This window comes from Oculina patagonica, chromosome 3 (genome assembly GCF_052425735.1).
Source record: "Oculina patagonica isolate OP01 chromosome 3, crgOcupat, whole genome shotgun sequence".
NCBI classification, from domain to species: Eukaryota; Metazoa; Cnidaria; class Anthozoa; order Scleractinia; family Oculinidae; genus Oculina; species Oculina patagonica.
Genome location: NC_135760.1, coordinates 17,702,563 through 17,721,887, shown reverse-complemented (window position 1 = coordinate 17,721,887; position 19,325 = coordinate 17,702,563). Strand labels below are relative to the sequence as shown.

Genomic DNA, 19,325 nt, shown 5'->3' with positions numbered 1-19,325 from the left:
AGAATTCTTAATTTCACTTCGGCGCGTATTTTGAGTTTTATAAATTAATGTTAAAATAACAAGAGGAATAGCAATAGCAATAGCAATAGTTAGACATAGTTGTTAACGGTAGTGCATTTATTTTCGTATAATATTATTTTTTTGAAATTTTTTTTTTAGGTTGTGCCTTACATTACCTAATTACCATTAATGGAAGCAAGCTGTTTTAATGTTTAATGGTTTCAGTCTCCAAGCGTGCCGGACAAAACAGTTAATTTTGGACTTAAATAGTTTGAATTTATTATTTATGAACGATTACAAACTGACCTTGCTTATTTCCCCTTAAGAATAATTAAAAATTCAAATTGACATCATGATTTCCAAAATTATTTATTGTGGCTAAGGCATCCCAGGTGGATCGAGTCAAGTTTTAAATGCTTTATTTTTGAAACTAATTATGTTTTAGGTATCCGACAATTGTGAAAACGTAGCTTTTTGTCTTAGCCAAGGAATGTTTTCTTTTAAGTTTTCCGTCAAAGGTCGTTTTACTCTAGTATCACGCAGAGCTAAGCCAATGAAAGAAATTAGCTATTTAACAACTTACCTTGTTCAGCTCTAACTAGTTGGGTCTAGTTGACGTAAGAGAGTGACTAGATTTTAGCTCTCAAAGAACAACTGTAAAGTCATTCTGTATGCTATACTGTGATGATGTAGTCAGCCAAAAGGGTTCTTGGAAACTGCGTAACTATGAACTTGTTGGAAAAGGTTCTTCAAACATTTTTGCATAGGCGAAAAACATATCTTTTGTTTTTCTTAGAGGTAAGTCATATTCGTTAGCATCAAGTTTCGAAAAATGTATTGAGTGCCGTAAACGGAAAAAATGACCTTTCTTCGGTTGGCAGGTATATTTAAGATACTTAACGAGACTGAAATACGAAAAAGGTATCAGGCATGTTGGGAAGAACGATTACACACAACGATTGCAACCAAAGAGTTTTTAAATGATAACTCTGGTTTATATCATAAAGATACTGATTGCTGGGGTATAATTTATATTTCTAAGATCTCAAACTGCAACAACGCGGAATCATCTTTTGTGTGAAATTTGTACATGTGTGGAAGAGATACGGATGAAATTTATAAAACCGTGCTGAGTGCAGTATTTGCATCGTTCACACGTTCTGATTTTAAGATTGCCAATGTGGCATGTTGGAGCACCACCTGCACATTGACACATTAAAGAATCTTCTAGATTAGGCAGGAGCACTCGTCAATGAATGTTGTTAATGAGAGCGGCCAAAGGAGATTTGAAATAGCTCTTGGAATCGCATTGGAGAAAGGGTCGCTATGCAAATACTAGATCTCATCAAAATAAAATCAAACCAAACATGACACGATTTACCGAAGTTCCACCTACCAAAATTATATCTCAGTGCTTAATCGAAATCAAAAACCTCACCATAAGGAACCTCTAAACGTTTATCCGTAGTAGTGTATTTTGGCAGAAAATGAGAAGTCCTATACACAAAAAAAGATTAGTTAATTGAATGCGTTATTCTGAGGTCCCCGGTTCTATGAGTCAAATGAGTCTATGAGTAATGAGTCAATGAGTCAAGGTGATTATTGCACAAAGTAGGTTTTTTCTATAGTCTTTTGAACCACGCGTTTCCTTTTATACAAGTAAGCTTAGAAGTACTCCACTTTGCTAACGGTTAGTTCTTCTTTGGTTTGCCTTTGGTTAGTTGCACTTCAGTTTGCTTGCGGTTCGTTCCACTCTGGTTTGCATGCCGCTTTTTTTAGTAAGGGCAGAAGTATTTTAAATTAATAAATCTAATTTAAGATTTGACTCATTGACTCATTTTACTCCCGTTCCAATCTAGATCTGTTTGCTTGCGGTTAGCTTTAATTTGTTAGCAAGGGTAAAACTATTTTTAAATAAATAATTCTAAATTTGACTCATTTGACTCATAAAAAACTTTACTCTCCCTTGATTTACAGGCATGCCAGAAACAAAAACTACTCTTCTTTTTACATATTGAAATATGTAGTTTCTTATGAAGTTAACGCCTTTATTTGCCCTACGGTTACGCTATTAATTTTCTTAATTTTTTTTTTTAATAATTTTTTTTTTTATTAATTTATTATATAAAAATATTTTATTAAAAAAATCCCCCACCAAAAACACAAAAATTTATTTTATTATTATTATTATTTCTCAGCAGATGCTTGTCTTGATAATTGGCGAGACACAGGCTTCTCTTGTACTCAAGGCGTCAAAAGTGCCAGGACCACCCCTCTACCCAGGGTAGGTAATTTGATATCATTCAGTCATTTTGATCGAGGACTAGTCTTTCAAATGCATAGTATGGATATGATTTTGATGCAGATGTTCACGCTTTATGTTTGGTGTATTCTTTGTTTAGACCACTCGAGAATGCGATGGTTTAACGATGCCGCGATATCGTTGACCGAATTGCTAGATAAACTAGGCTAAAATTAACTTCAAGTAGGCAGGTTTTAGAATGAACCATCTGTGGTATGCATTAATCCACTTTGGTTTTCTTTCAGCAAAACGGCATTTGTCTATTCTTCTATCTCACACGAAAACCCAGCACTTAACAACATGATGCACCTGGTTTTAGAGTTTAAGATCCCAAGTTATATGGTTTACAACCACTACACATCCAACGGAACCCGTTCACCCGATGACGTCACTGAGTCGCTCGATGGTAACTTTCGTGTCGTAACGTTAAAGGTAAGTAAAAGAGAAAAGGAGAAAATTAAATTTTTAAAATAAAACAATGGCCAAAACCAGTACGAGCTTTTCATTTGTGTTTGTTATTTTGGGGGAGTTGTTTCAGTGTTTCAAGTGTTTCAGTGAAAGACATCAGTTGTTTACCATTATCTAAAAAATTACCGGAAATTTCGGGAGTGGGATGTAAATGTCAAGACTATTGTTGGTTTGTCCGAACGGAAAATTTCCAAAATGAACGGAACGTCTTGAAAGGTAGTCCAAAATTCCCAACCGGAATAACTGAACGGGACATGTGCCTACTAGTTTCGATCCGTATAGGCGGCAGGTAAACTCCCTGGTAGAAAATTTAAATGGAACGCACCAAATCGCATTTGGAATTTTCATTCAGGGTTTAAGCTTACCATTTATCCAAACTGTAAACCAACCGGTTTCCCTGTTAAATAGCAAACAACCATCGGTTGCGAGAAAAGTTTTAATACCATGGTAAAGCAAATGATGTTTAGAAAAAATCTTCGATGTTTAGCCAGCTTTATAACATTGGATCTGAAAAATTATAACTATAACTTAGCCTGTTCATTCTCTCACTTTTAACAGTTCAATAAACTGCTGACCTCCGAACATGTGGGCGTTAAGATTGCAGTAAACATTCATCAAGACGATGGCTTTGGTGACGACTCATTCCATCACGCGTCATGCGTAGTGAACCTTCGATACCAAATTGAAAGCCCATGTGCATCTGCGTGTCTGACACTGACTGAATTAGCCATGACACAAATCACATTCTACAGTCCAGGTAAAACATGTAAGGCATGGAATGAACAGCTACATGTACAGTTACCCAACCAGTTTGCCGCTAATGTACCAACATGTATGCGAGCTTGTTGGCACGATTCGGGACATGCCCCCGGGACATGCCACGTCATTCAACGAGCGCGCGCTGAGTTAACTATCTAAACACAAAAGGGGTGGTAGCCGTTGCGCTAACTTCGCTTACAGTTTACTCTCTGAATGGTACTAAGTGACCCCCACATATTTTGATGGTCAACTTTCTCTTATAATTCTCGAACAAAAAATCGATGTGGGATTGTTTAAAAAAATTTTCACTTTTTCTGTTCACTCGATTGGCATCGAATTCTGCCATCCTGCGGCTGTTAAGCGAGTTAAAATGCGTGTTAATGATAAGATTTGCTTTAAGGAACGTTACCACACGTATAAAAAAAACTGACGTCAATTTGTTAAATTTCTTTTGCAGCATGCCCTGGTTTTGGACCTCTTGGCCAGTCACCCGGCGGAACAAAAGACAGTCAGATAACAGCATCCTCCAGTCAAAATGAAACTTTCCTTCCTTACAGCTCAAAACTCGAAGCCGACCTCAGTACCGGTTGGATCCCACTCAGGGCTTCTGAAGGAGTATTACATGATGTCCACTTCATTCAAGTTGATCTGAGAGAAATTATTCAAACTAAATTTCTGGTGAGCATTGCTAGGGATTATTCAATCTTATTATAGGGCCCGGTTCAATGGCGGTATTTTATCCGAAATCATAGCTTGTTTAATACTGTCAGTGGGTTTCCGACTGAAGTGAAACTCGTGAAGCTTCGTGAGTGCCGTACGTGTGACAAAGATAACTTGTTCGGTCAGATTAGGGAATTTGAGACTACGAAGTGCCGGACTTCAAAGCCGGTACCCAACCGGAAGGCCACTCTCTTTCTACACGATTGTCTACATTTATATCAAGTAAATATTAAGAAACTGCCATCAACTGCCATGTAATGAAGTTAAAGATGTGTAGAATTTAAGAAATTTTTCACTGTGACGTAATTCACTTAATCTTTTACTCTGATATAAATTTGAGGCGCGTAAGGACAAAAGCCAATCATATTATGTTAAATTGTTTGCAAAAGAAGCGGTCCAGAAAATGATAAAAAAACATGACACTGCAATCACATGCGATCACTCTATCATAGCAAAATGTCAAAAGAAACTAGAATATGCATAAAATCATGGTTTAAACTATGTTTCGAGTTTTGCTTAGATATATAAATGATGGGATAAATGTTAAATTATGATCTTTTTATTCAGAACTCGACCCTTCCCAGAGTTCCTTATGCAAGTGATCGCATTCAAGACATGATTTCAGTTTTAAACAGTTGTAATAATTCGAAATTGGGAAAGCCTTAAAGCCCTTTAGAAGATTTACCTTTACAGTTTGCAGTTCAAGGTCTATCTCCGAAAATCCCAAAAGAAAAGATATTTTTAGTACACAGTGAGGATGGACTGGAGTGGAAAGAGGCAAAAAGAGGAATTGTCACAGCGGTAAGGAAAAGTGAAAAACTTAATCTGGGAAAAATCATTGCTCTGACACACGAAAGTAGTCAATTTGTATATAGCTGCGAAGAAACCAAAACACTAACTGAATAACCCTTACGTTGACTACGTAAGGGAAGAAAAGAGAGGTGGCGTTGTAGGAGGTTACATTAGATTATATACAGCTAATTCGAGAAAGGTTGACGGAAAAAGCACAAAAGTGCACGCTACAAGACCAAAAGGTGGTCTGTGTATTCACTTGAATTTTGCATAGCCTAGATGAAAATGTACAGGTTTCGAACAAGTTTGTATTTTTGCACGTGAAGATTTTGTTTTTCCTCTCAGGAAGTCTTTTTCTGTAGCTTCAATTTATATTTGCTGCCGCATGTCTTTGAGTTTTCATAATTCTTCTCAAATTCAGCATGGCTAGCAGTACTTTGTTTCCACATGTCTGAAGAGAAAGAAAACGTGCAAACTTTCGTTGGTCAAGTCGCCATCTTATAAGTCTTTAGCACATGCATGACCCTTTTTACTTCTACCCATACCACCTTTCGGTCTCGCCGCCTGCACTTTTGTGCTTTCTCCCGACATTTTTTTCTCAAATTAGCTGTATAAGACTGTATAAGACGGAGTACAATGCAAAAATCGGCACAACGGTCGGTCCTTGCCGTTGAAGAGATGTAGCCGCTTTAGAAAGTTACCTGGTGTCCTTTAAATTGATTACTTTTTTCTGTTCTGCCGTATTTCTAAGGTTGATCCAAGTGCTGGCAGCACCGTAACGGTGATGAAAAGTTTAAAGTTCCCAGCCACTGCCCGTTTTGTTCGGGTGATCCTTCCGCCTTTTCAGAAACCTGGAGGAGAACAACCTGTTTATAAGGTCGAGTTGTACGGCTGCCCAGACGATGGAATAACAAAAGGTAAGGTAAAGAAAGGTAACGAAAAGAGTGTAAAAGTATTCAAGACTAAACTAAGATCCAATCAAAAATATTGTTTTCTGCTACCTAAAATATAAATAAACTGGAACAGTTATGATTACAAAACTAAAATAATTTCCTCTACTAGAGCGCAAACAAGTTTAAAAGTGCAATATTTTGTCTGGCTCAACCAAACTTCATGCTGAATAAATAATTAAAAAGGCCATATCATGCTTAATAGAGCCTTTAGTGCTTCGTAACAGGATCTCAATTGCCTCCTTTATGCGACGTTATATTGCGTTGATTTCCGTGGCAAGAATGTTTATTTGCTGGCATCTTCTGAAATGTACATAAACACATAAATACATCAATAGCTGACGAATTTACTAATGCTAAAATTGGAGAAAACTGCCTGTTTTCGAGAGAATTTTTGATATGTGGTCGGATCCTAATAAAGTGGTTGTGTTTCTACTGCAGTTCCAGTGCCCGTGGCAGTGGGGATGGAATCAGGTGTCATCGCTGATAACCAGCTCACCTCGTCCTCAGAACAAGGCCCTGAATATGGTGCCCAGTACTCCAGGCTGAACTCGCAGTCGGGTGGGGGAGCGTGGTGCGCTGGGTCATGTGACTCGTCAGAATATTTACAGATTGATCTGGGTCAAGTGTATCTTATATCTGAGGTAACTTATAACAGAGAAATAGTAAAGCGTCCTTAAATGGGCTACGTCAAGGAAAACACATCTTCAAAAAATTGGCAAGTTTTTTCATGTTTGTGGATCGGCCGTTTAAATCGTCGTCAGTCGAAACCATCCTTGTTAACTTTTGCGTTAATTTCTATTACTTCTTTGTTGTTTTTCCATGTTAGACAACTATTATTTTTGAGGTTTCCTTCAATATGAGAAAGACCAGGAAAATGTCTCAAAATATCTTGTCGTTGCTCCTTTAACGCAATCTAAGACTTTTTTCTGTTAAAATCAACGTGATTATTTCGAGATTGTCGTGTTTCTAAGAAAAACTGAATAAAAGAATGCAAAAAAGCTAGGAGGTTTTAGAAGGGAGAAAGTGAGAGAATTTAAAAGTTTCACCGCTGTAAGTTGCTGACAATGGTACCATTTTATGACTTTTTATATGAAGCTGGATGTACAAAGCAAACATGACGAATCAGGAAATACAACTTCCGTGTTGTCATTCTACTTTGAGTACAGCGCCGATGGAGCATCATGGGTATACTACACCGCCAATGCAGCAAACAAGGTACCGTGTAAAGCATACATTATGCGCATCTGTCATAAAAGAGTATCTGGCATATTCATAGTTTTTTTTTTTCAAATGATATCTCCATCAACTACTTCCAAAATAATTTTGCAGCGGTGGCCCTTTTAATATAGCTAGATTTAGAGGACCGCTTAATGTCATTTTAAAAATATTGAGGATTGCATTTACTTTTGTCAGAAACATGTAGCAGCATGGCCTGCCTTCGAGCCTAATGGCATATACAACCGGCGTAGCATGAAACAAATATGATTATTTTTATTCCCCTTGCCCTTATTCCCCTTGCAGTGGGTACTAGTCCATGGCAGAAGTATCCCCCAACATTAAATACACTAGCACTATTACATTGGTAATCTGAGACTAAGGTGTCTTGCTCAAGGCAATAGCAAAGTAACCCTCGGCCGGGGCTAGGTAGAACCCGGATAGCTCGATCTTGAGTCGAACGCAATGTTCATTTAGGCCTGAATGCGCCTTTCCTTACCGAAAATAGTGGTACTTAAAGAGATTTTTTCGAACATTTTATACTTAACAGCGTCTACTTTGTTTCAGTCCTAGAAATTAATGTACTGGTGTATGGTGGCATAGTGACTATGAAAAGGCGTGGCCTGTGTACAGCAGCTCACTCTTTGCGAGAAAAAGCGTCGGACGGCTGTGCACAGGCTAACAGAGGGCGACGTCTGCACGTGAACACACAGGCAGACCACCCTATGTGTTCATGGTTAATAATTGTTGACATAATGGCGCATATAGAAGATATATAGAGAAACATTACGTCGCTTTGATTTACTACAAAATATAAAATTTACTCTAAATGATTCAATAAAAGTTAAGATGAAATGTTGAATGAGTCTTGTGTCATGATTTTTGCCGCCCCGAGCCCTTTAAGCCGTTTATTTTGCGAGATTCATCTTAACTTTTATTGAATCATTTAGAGTAAATTTTATATTTTGTAGTAAATCGAAGCGACGTAATGTTTCTCTATATATCTTCTATATGCGCCATTGATTTCAACGTAACCTTATGTCAACAATTATTAACCACGAACACATAGGGTGGTCTGCCTGTGGTGAACAGGGCCAAGTGTGCATGCGCACCATAGTCCAATAGTGACTATGAGAATTGTCACTTCTCTTTTTTAAATTTTGGTATTTTATGTTTCCATAATCTTTACTTGACGTAGGAGAGCCGCTAGCTATGAAGATATGAATCCAAAACGTCTCAGTCTGAATTAAACTACAAGATCTGTTTACTATACACATGAAAGTTTAAAAAAGTTTCACGTGTAATAAAACAATCATATTTCCCATTTTCCCGGCATTTTTTCAGCTTTTCTTAGGAAGTCCTTTAAGAAACCTGGCGGTTCGTCACAAGCTGTTGTTCCCAGTTTTCGCGCGGTTTGTTCGGTTTCGACCAAAGACGTGCATCGGTATGGCGTGCATGAGGGTGGAACTTTACTGGTACCCAGACTCCGGTAAATAAACAGTAAAGTAAAGGAATGATATAGACTTCTTGTGAGCATGCATGACATGCAAAGAGAGTGTAGTTTTGTTAAGTTTTTCATTGCTTGGTTCCACGATATTAACGTAGTAAAATTAACAATTAATTGAACTGTTCATTCATTGTACTTATTTATTTGTTTTAATTTCCTTTAACTTACGACTTGCTTACCTGTTTAATTAATTAAATATTTATTTATTTATTTTAGGTCCTCAAAGTCAAGTCATCTTCGGGCGTAGTTTTTTGCTGGAGGAATCTTCGAACACGATATTTGTTTGTAATACGGACGTTAAAAAGTACGGGAAACAATATGTCAAAAACACTATGCATGTATTGTAATTGGGTATAATTTGCAGAGGTGAATTAATTCTGATTGGTCAAGAAGCTCGGACGATGACGCCTTATTCACCGCGCTAGGCGGTGAATATAGCATCTCAAGGTTTGGCTACTAAGCCATGCCACGTTTGCCATCCAGGCCAGTGAACATGGCGGCATTTGTTGAATGAAAATTTCTCTCATTTAAAAGAAATCACTCCAAGTCCTGGATATTTAAAACATTGAGAATTTTGCAAATTAACTGCCAAGGCTTTTGAAACGAAAATATTTTCAAGAGATGGTGTTCGAGGCATTAGAATTGATCGTAAACATGATGGCTTAGGAGATCGCTTTAGCGGCCATGTACTCAGTCAGATGGACTGGCAAAACATTGTTTAGTTCTTTTCTCACCGGAACTAGTAATTTCGAGAGCGTGAGGATTCACACAATTGCTCAGACGTCACCAACGATTAAACAAAGGATTCAATCGATGATTTCAATCGATGAATTAAACTGGTTTAAACGTATGCAAGCGAGCACTTGTGTTTGTTGTTTTCGTGTTTTCTATTGTTATTTGCAGTTCTTGATATTCACCTCTGAAAATTATACTAAAAAAATTATTATATTAAGGTTGGTGTATATATATCTTTTTGTCGCATGTTTCTAAATACCTGCACTTGTCCGTAAACTGTGAACGTTTATGCCATTTGGAGATTTCATAATATTGCTGCATGCGCGACGAATAAAACTTTTCTTTTTGGCCATTTATACACTTCGCGGAAAAATGTTTGTTTTGGCCCATTCGTGATATAACACACCTCACAGGAGTATTTTAACTATAGCTACAATAAATTTACAAGGAATAAAACGTACAAACATGAAATTAACAAAGACATTTAACGAAAATGAAATAGCTCCAATTGAAAAAAAAGCAAACGGTAAATGGTATTTCTTCTTTAGATCTGAAAGTCCTTGCAAAGGAAGTACTGACGGCGGTCAAACGTGGAGAGGTATAGAAAACGTATTGTAATAAACTCCAACAATTTTTGCATAGCAGCTAAGCTAGACAAAAAGAGATCACCAACAATTTTCTCTTTTAACGATCTATCAATCCCAGTGTATAACATTGAATGCGAAAATCCATGTATATACATTCCTTCACGCCGTGACATGCATAATTTCTGATTGGCCATTTAGCCGCTCACAGAAATCATTCATAGCTAGGAGGTACATTGCAAGAGATAAAAAACGCATATGCTGTATCAGGGCCTCGTTGTATGATCCCGGTTGACCGGGGTGGCCCTGTTACCGAGATCTCGACTCACTCCTATTTTCTTTGTAAAATTTTTGATGTGTTCATATGAAAAGGCGAGCCAGCCCGGTTACAGATATCTCGGTTTCTGCAACCGAGATATCGGCAACTGGGAAGAAATTTTTTCCACATGAACACTCCAGCCTGGTCGCCGGGACGCAACTTTTATTGAGAAAATAGCTTCCCTTTCGTAACTGGGCAGTTAAAATGGCATATTTTTGCCTTGTATCTATTTCCACTTTAGAAATATGCGAATTAGCTCTATAAAAAAAAGTTAAAACGGTCGATAAAGTTACGATAGTCGCGAAAGATGCAACTTTATGTGTCCCCATTTTGGTTTCGTTTCTTGAATTTTATCCCCGTCTACCAGGCTAAAATCTTCCATATGAACAGACGTCAAAATCCGTCCTGGTGACCGAGACAGCCCGTAAGCCAGGCTCATGTGACGAGGCTCTCAGTAAAAAAATTCCAGAACGACCAGTAAATGAATCACTTCCACAGCATTTTTGTTTTATTTTTTTATTTTTTCAGATCTGGAGCAAAAGATTATAAATGTCATTGGCTACGATCCGAATAAAGACACCTACTTTGGAATATCCAGCAACAAAAAGACGTTGACGCGAAGCAAGTTTTCCCCGTTTACGCAATGGATTGGAGCTGGCTTAGGGATTTGGAAGAAAGCGAAGGAATCCTCGTCATTAATTACGGCCACTGAAGTGCCTTTCATTCCTGTGTTGCCAGGAAATCTGGATGAACCGTACGACGCTTTGACGGAGCCAAGTTCCAGTGTTTCATTAAAGCGTAGAAGACGATCCGTTGCAAGTGTCGATATGTGGGGATGTAAATATCCCACTGCACTCTACTTCTGCTTTTTATTTCTAAGTTCTTTGTTAAAGGGGCTGTGTCACGGCTAAGATAATTTTATGTTATTAAATTTTGGCAAACTGACTATTCGGTATAAAACTAAACGTTTGCAAAGAAATTTATATTTAGTCTATGACTCTAAATGACAAAACGTTAGCTTCATTGCAGCCAAATGTGGCTCCTGGGCTTTATAATGTAAAGTTACACGCAGACAAAAAGATTAACTTTAAAAACTCTTCCGCCGTGATCATATTTCAAAAAACAATTTCGCAATCCTTTTCATTCTTCGACACTTTTGGCCATCCGTACCTTATTTTGCTTTTGGTGTGTTATTTAAATATTCCTCCACTGTTTTAAGAGGTTATTTTATATATTTAAACGAATTTCATGGACACTTTTATATGCCTAAGTTTGGCTAAAATCCGTGCCACGGTTCCTGAACGTTGCGTATTGTACAAAGTTGTCGTTGTATTTAAATTCAAGTTTGCGTTTATTTTTCCCAGCTTCATCCAAAGGTTTTCTCTACAAACCAAGTGGCGCGATTGATTGGAAGATGGTTTCTTCTTGGATAGATTATCCTTATGGTATGACTTTATGATGTGTTTCCTGTTACCACACTTGGCTAGACTCGATCGCTGAAAATTAGGCGTCTACTTTCACAACCCAAACGGAAAGAGCTATTTGTGATTGCATAGCATTGCATGTCATTCCACTGAAATAGATCCTGGATTAGGATTTTTGGCAAACTTTGCCAGATTAGTTGTTTATTTTATAGATACTTTAATTTTGCAATAACAATGGGGGTCCCCATACTCGCTAACGAGCAACAGAAGCTTGTATATATGCAATAATTCCTTGATAATATCAATAATAATATATAAGTTAATATCATCAGTTTTTATTCACGATTGCTTGCTAAATTGACGTTTGTGACGATTGTTTCTTATTCTACACTGGGAATCGGCCTTTAATCAATTTACAGAAAGAACTGAGATTATTGCTCAATTTAATCCAAGGAGAAAAAATAATAGGTCACCATAGTCGTTTACGAGAAAAATGACGATTTTTCTCTGGCACGTAAAAAGCCGCCGTTTTTCGATGTGTGCGCGCTAATCATGCTTGTTATGCGCAATGCATTAGTAAGGAACGACCTTACGAAAGAAATTGAAATGATTAGTAGTATATTCCAAACAAGAAAATTAATCACAACGTCATGATAATTCTCATTTACGCCGCTACAACCAGTTGATACAAATCAAACAAGTTGAGAAAGGTTTGTTGTGTAGATTCATACTCACATTTGAAATTTGATCTAGATTACTGTTAAACTAGCTACAATAATTTGATTCCTAGTGATCTTATGAAGGACGATGAAACAAATATCACCGTAATTAGCTATCCTATGTATGTACCGTAAAACCGTACCATTCTCTCTCGGACAGATATCAAGGTCGACTGCCTGGCATTACCCTGTAACCATGGCACATGCGCAAAAACACCAAATGGAGGCTACACGTGCAATTGTTATCCCGGATACTTTGGAGAGCATTGTGACCAAGGTACACTTAAGAATGATTATTATCTGATTATAAGCTATGCTTACTGTATACGACTTTTCTAAAGAACGGAATTTCGTTTCCTCGAGAGTCAAAGTAGGTTTCTTTCTGAGGGTACGGCGTTTAGAAAAGAAAATGTCAGTTCACTTCGATTTTTACGAAGCGACACGGCCGATTTTTTTAAACTCTAGTAAAAAGACATCACTTTCATATTTTAGTAAAAATTATAGTTAGAAAGAATACCTGTTTACCATGTTTTACAAAATCTGTAAGGGGGTGGGGTGAAGAGGGTGGAGTAAAACGTCAATAAATCTGTACTGAGGATTTTGTGGATTTACCGCAATTAACTTTATGAATTACTTTATGAGGTGACAGCGTTTTAAAATTTTATCAGTTACTTCGTCAGGTAAAGTTTACAGCAAACGTTTTGGTCTCGCTCGTTCAGGTGAACAGCAAATGCCGCGCCTTTTGGTTCTCTAGCAGGACCTCATTACTCTCCATTGGCCATTGTCTCGTGCGCGCTACGAACATTAAAGTATTAAAGTAATGGGTCCTTTACAGCTAACAATCTTACCATACAAAATAACATTTTGCTGGAGGGAAAGCAACGCGCTGGGATATACGAAAAAAGAGACTTCAACCAGTCATGCTTGACTTTCCTTTGTTTTTAGTGTCCCGGCGTAAAACTTGCCCTCCAGTATAGTGGATTTTGTTCAACGTGACCGTTAACTGCAAAGGGCCGAATAAAATTGATGATGATGATGACGATGATGATGATGATGATGATGATGATGACGATGATGATGATGATGATGATGATGATAAACTTTATTTAAGTGTCTAAGTGTTTAGCTTTCGGCTTATTGGGGACACTTAAATAATCTAAATTTTTAAAAAAATAGCAGTCGTTAGCAGTCCAAAATATTATGCTTAGTTAAAATATAAAATTTCAATTTCTGACAGCTGCTAATCATTTTTGACAGATATTTGCGACAGTAACCCATGTCTTTACGGTGGAACATGTGTGGTCTCGTCTGATGGAGGATACACCTGTGAATGTACATTTTTCCAATCTGGTCAACATTGCGAGTTAGGTACGTTCGACAAAAGACTTTCTTTGCGTGTAAGACATCAAATTTTACAAAACGATCTCTGGGATGGCTTCAACTTGACTTAGTAGTAGGTCAAATTGTGCTGGGTATAACAAATATGTTTCTGAGAGCTAATTTGGATTTTTATGGCAACCGTTTTTTGTTGGTTTTTGGTCGGTTGTTGCGGGCCCAAGAGAGGCCCGCTACCCTAATCTTGACAGTGACCAGCGGATTGCGTATAACGCGTGCGCGCCACGTTTATAAAAGGCTAGTTGCAAAGCGGAAGTTGAACATTTGGTTCTTCCACCGGGAACGATCAGAATGCAAAAATGTGTCAATCACAACAGTTTGTCGAAACACCGGAAGTTGAAAATCTGTTCTTCAAGAACGATTAGAATGCGAAACATAAGTCAATCTCAACAGTTTGTCACATAAGATCAAGGCTTCGGTCACATGGAAGATTGGAGACTACGTTTGGCCGACGTTGTTTAGGCGTTGGTTTTGAGAAGATTTACTGTGTTTTTAAAAATTCCTTAAAACACTGACAACACAGCGAGTTTACCGACAGAGGAAAACACATCTTAATTACACCGCGTGCTCGATTAAAACATATGCATTCCTTGCGTGACGCGTTACTTTTGTCCAGTGATTTATCGACACCGTCTGAAAAATTTTCGACCTGTTGGAATAATTGCCGTGAAAATGAGATGACCTAAGTTATTTGTTCTAACCCTCCACCATGAACGGTTACAATGCAAAAGGATCCGAAAATACATCGTTCAAACAGAAAGTTGAGAACTTTTTTCCTCCACAAAGAACGATTATAATGCGAAAACAAAAGTTTTTTCGAGGCCCGCACTTTATAACCTGTGGTTACCACTAGTTATATACGTATACAGCTCCTTAATACAGTTCAGTTAAAAGAAATTAAATCTAATCCGGATTCTTTAGAATGTGCTTTACTTTCGGACTCTCATCAGAAAACTCTTTTAGGCAAAGACATCTAGTTATCAAACCCTAAGTCTGCATAAAAGGGGAATGGCGCTTATCCCCTTTGTAAACGAGCCAAGAATGTTTATCAAACTGAGAAAAAAATTGAGATGAAAAATTAAGTTGGTTTTGATTGATAAGTATGATAGTTAAATCTTATGTCACACGATCTAATTTACTTAATAATCCTTAAATTTTTATAAATAAAATAAATCATTTCCGGCATAGATACAATCCTTATAACTTAGTTATTATATTCAAGGAAGTTAAATAAAGACAACTTATAATTATGTGATGTTTATAGCATAATGAAGTACATAAAGCAAGCTAGAGCAACAACAACAACAACAACAACAACAAGGTTTATTTGAACTGTAAAATTACAAGTAACAACTTAAACAATAAATAAATTAAAAATACGTACAGTTGCTGGTCACCCAAAATAAAGAGCATGTTGATAGCTTGTGTACAATCATCAGTACTTGTCGATGGCGTTTTGGATTCTTTGTATTAACTTCGGTATTTGCAAACTGATCACATTCGAAGTTGTGCGAAACTGATTTGGATACTTCAGGCATTTTCGGTCAGCTTCAATCAATCAATCAATCAATCAACTTTATTGAAAGAGGGTAACGACAAACAGTAAAAAGCTGACAAACTAGTGGCTATCGCAAAACAGTACTCGGAGAACGGCAGTTGCTATCGGTTTGCGCTTTCATACTGTTCACTCGTGTTTCACTCTTCTGCAGTAATGTTTAGCTTTATTAAATTGCTAACGCGTTAAAATCTAAACTTTCTTTATAGGAGTATTCTACTGTCAAAGGCTGCCCTCGTATTTCCCCGATGGACCTTACTGGCCAAACAGCGGCAAGTTCGACAAGATTGCCTTTTCGTTAAGCGCGGACCACAATCTTTTGGGAATCTCTATTGGCCAAACCGTACAACTAGGCCTCCCTGTGAACTTGACCATCAAAGTAACCGACATCTCGGGTGGTATAATTGCCTCTAAAACCATACAGCACACTTTTAATAGTGTTTTAACAACTGTTTACTTCGACCATCCAATACTCCTGACCGCTGGCCAGCAGTACATCGCAGCTTCTCTTGTTGAGGAAGCCACGAGTTTGCCCGAAATGATAAAATTTGGTGGCGGATCCGAAATACTAACGTGTGGTAATCCTCTACTGACAATTACCTTCGCAGATGCTCCATCTGGGGAGTGGGAAGATTCTAACAAATCAACAGTCCAGGAAGGCCAGATTCTTTATTTAGATTTTAAGTCGGCATGAACATTCGTTTTAACAATTGAAAAAAGGCAATGAGTTGGGGAAAAGTTGCAATGTTTGATCATTCTTTATCGTTCAAAAAGTTTTAAGTCGGCACGGACACTTTATCTATACGATTCTTTGTTTCTCTAAAAGGTGATTTTTTTAAATCACCTTTTAGAGAAACAAATTAGATAGAAGTTTTCAATCTAAAGTTTAGTTTAGATTTAGAATAGTTTGTACACCTTTTTTATTCACGATTTGTACTGTATGAAAAGTGCTTGGGAGTTTAGGCAAATCACGACGAAAACATCAACGAAAATGTCGCTAAACAAAGCAATCGAGGAGCAGTTAGATGGCTTCACACAAGAAGAATTGTAGTTTATAGACAAACTGGATTAATCCAGAAAGGATTAGTCGATCTTTGTCTTATCTTCACGCCATCGTCGTGTTGGCTTAAACTCCTTAGAAACTGTACTATAACAAGCTATAAAAAGCTTTTCACAACACTTTGAAGATTATCGTTAACTCAAAAACAGATGTTGTTTTTGAGGCGGCGTTTTATGTAGCGCCCTAATCCAAAAATGGTCAATCGTAAATAGTCAATTTTACAACTCTAATTTATAAAGTAGATCTCTTGTGCATTCGCACGTTGTAACCTTTATTTCGACTAAAGCTTATAATTATATGGTACTCGATTAGGTTTGGTTTGACTGATGGCTTACTAACTTATTAAAATATAAATTCTCAGTTTATAGACTAAACAACTACTCAGTCACTAATTAGTATGGGTAACGAAATGGTGACTAGTGAAATTAGGAAATAATTTCACGAGTATACCATTTGATTACATTTTAATATCATAGGTGACAAATTACGCTTGGAATCGTAGGTGTTTTTGATTGGTATATTGCATCGCGAACTCCGAGCTTTGAAAAGTGAAAGCATACATTTTGCTTAAGTTCGCAAGTGTTTTAGTATTTGTATAAAACCTTTTAGAGATTCCTTTTTGCTGTTGACAAAAAGTTTCAAAGATGAACTCAACTGACCATAGTTCGTCTTGAATGAACTGAAAACGGCGCCCGTGTAAAACGCTTAAAAATCCGCTCGTTGCCATTATTTTATGTAATTGGCTTAAGTCTTAAAGTCGTTTTGACGTTTTGAAATATAAAATATCATCAAAAGTTGTATTACATGGCCAATGCTAGCTGGCTAAGATGAAATTCAAGCGAAAATTATAAAGTTTTAAAACATCTTTAATTCCGGACGCCATTTGCCGCTGACTACTTTGCATGGCAATTTAATAATTTCACATGTGAAATTATAAATTAAAGCTGAAATTTCGCGCCAAAATTAAGGAGTAATTTGTTACCCATGATATTATTAACTTTACTATGTGTAGGCTACTAGTCTAGTTTTCTCTCATAGATTGTGGTATGCTTTCATTTTTGTAACCTGCTCAGGAGAGCCTCTTTACATTCAGTGACGCTGTAAAAAGTCGAGTATCAAACTAAGCTGTTATCTACAGATATAAGAATTCTAGATGCACAGTTGAAAGCAATAAAAAGTTGAAGATGAAACACAAATCGTGATTCTAATTCTAACAAGTCCGCACACTTGTTATAAGTTATAAACTTAAGCGAGTAACAGACTCGTACCCAGCACATGGTTATTATCTGATGATTATGGGAAGGCAAATTGACGCGCCCAAACTTGGAAAAGAGGGAGGTAATGGGGAGGTAAGGGAGCTTTTTTCCCTTTCCTTCCCTTGATGCACCGCGAATTCTCTAGATCGCGATAAGAGAAGCGATAATTGTGTGCGCATCTAAGCGAGTAACCCCTTTTGTACCCTAATTCTTAGCCAGTGCGTTGCCGTATGCCGGATTCAAGAGGTCTGCAATCCAGATCGAACATCTCGCCGACGGTCTCGGGTCTGTCTTTTAGACAACACACCGCCCTCAATTATTGCTACAGGGTGACTTGTTGTGGGAATACCAGTTGGTTACCCCTACGGTAGGATTCGGCTATAATCCCATCTCACCCATGGGTTTCAGGGAACAAAAGGAAAATGAAACTTGGAACACGGCAACAAGAGCATATTATAGGGAACAACCAAAACGAAGAAATCATCCACTTTTAGGGAACATGCACGGGAGCACAAGGAAAATATTGTTGGGAACAAGAGAACATGGACCTCTGGGAGGCCTTCGTGAAATGCAACCTGTAGAAAAATCATTTCCCATCTTTTTTACCATACTGGTCTTGGTTAATTTATATAGGTAAATATCTCAGCTGAACCATACGTCGGCACGTCCTATTATCAGTATTCATTACGTAATTTAGCCCCCTCTCTTCTCCAAGCCAATTTTCCTTGTATGGAACAGGACGATTACAACTGTATAACCCGTACTGATTTTGTTTGTTATTTTTCTCTCGTCACTGTAGACGAATAGTTAGAACGATAAAGAGTAGATGAGTTATTAGTCTACATGTAAAAATAGGAACTGGTTCTTGTTAAGTGTGCAAGTCTAAAAGAAAATTTAAGAGCTAGTTTTCAGAAATTTTACGGAATAAATTAATATTAAGACCCTACTATAATGAGCATCGACAAAAGTTACAAGCAGTTTTTAAAAGAAAGCAGCGTTAAAGAAGTGCTTTATTTCTCAAGGGAAATTATTCGATACTTGTGCTCTCCACTGTAACTGTAGCTACGCTAAATACATTCTCGCCAGTTTGGTCTACTATAATCTAAATGCATTTGTCAGAATTCTCCATTTTGAGCTCAAACTTTCAAAACATTTAAGGACAAAATTACGTTTTTTTAGCTTGTTTTCTACATTTCCCCCAACGAATGTAAGCAGGCCGCGGGACAAACGATTAGGGCGCTCGGGAATCTGCAGGACTTCGAAAGATATTGGACAAAAATATGCACCAAAATTATTTACAAGTTATTGCAAAGTTCTGTGTTACATTTTCAAATATCTCATCAAAATAAATCATTTCTAACAACAACAAACATAAAATAAATTAACGTTGCACTGAATTCCACTGAATCTCTTAAAATACGATTTTACAAAATAGCAACAATTGACATTTAACCTATAGTTTACATAACTCTTGTGAACTTTGAAATTCATTTTCTCAGGCTCTTACAAGAAATTTTGTTGGTGTTATCACAGATAATTACTTACATTTTTAGCTTTTAAAA

The 19,325-nt window shown here is 37.3% G+C and overlaps 1 protein-coding gene across 1 annotated transcript; it reads left to right on the top strand.

The window, feature by feature from the left end:
- The first annotated feature begins 729 nt into the window (after nucleotides 1-729).
- On the top strand, nucleotides 730-17,689 carry LOC144645292 (uncharacterized). Its single transcript, XM_078504811.1, has 17 exons — nucleotides 730-798; nucleotides 2,202-2,284; nucleotides 2,548-2,734; nucleotides 3,329-3,527; nucleotides 3,987-4,207; nucleotides 4,943-5,050; nucleotides 5,793-5,973; nucleotides 6,433-6,635; nucleotides 7,090-7,209; nucleotides 8,554-8,698; nucleotides 8,933-9,020; nucleotides 10,000-10,049; nucleotides 10,883-11,191; nucleotides 11,719-11,799; nucleotides 12,658-12,774; nucleotides 13,755-13,865; nucleotides 15,657-17,689. Exons 2-17 carry the CDS (start codon nucleotides 2,202-2,204, stop codon nucleotides 16,139-16,141), a joined length of 2,688 nt encoding a protein of 895 aa, XP_078360937.1. The 5' UTR covers nucleotides 730-798; the 3' UTR covers nucleotides 16,142-17,689.
- The last annotated feature ends 1,636 nt before the right edge of the window (nucleotides 17,690-19,325 follow it).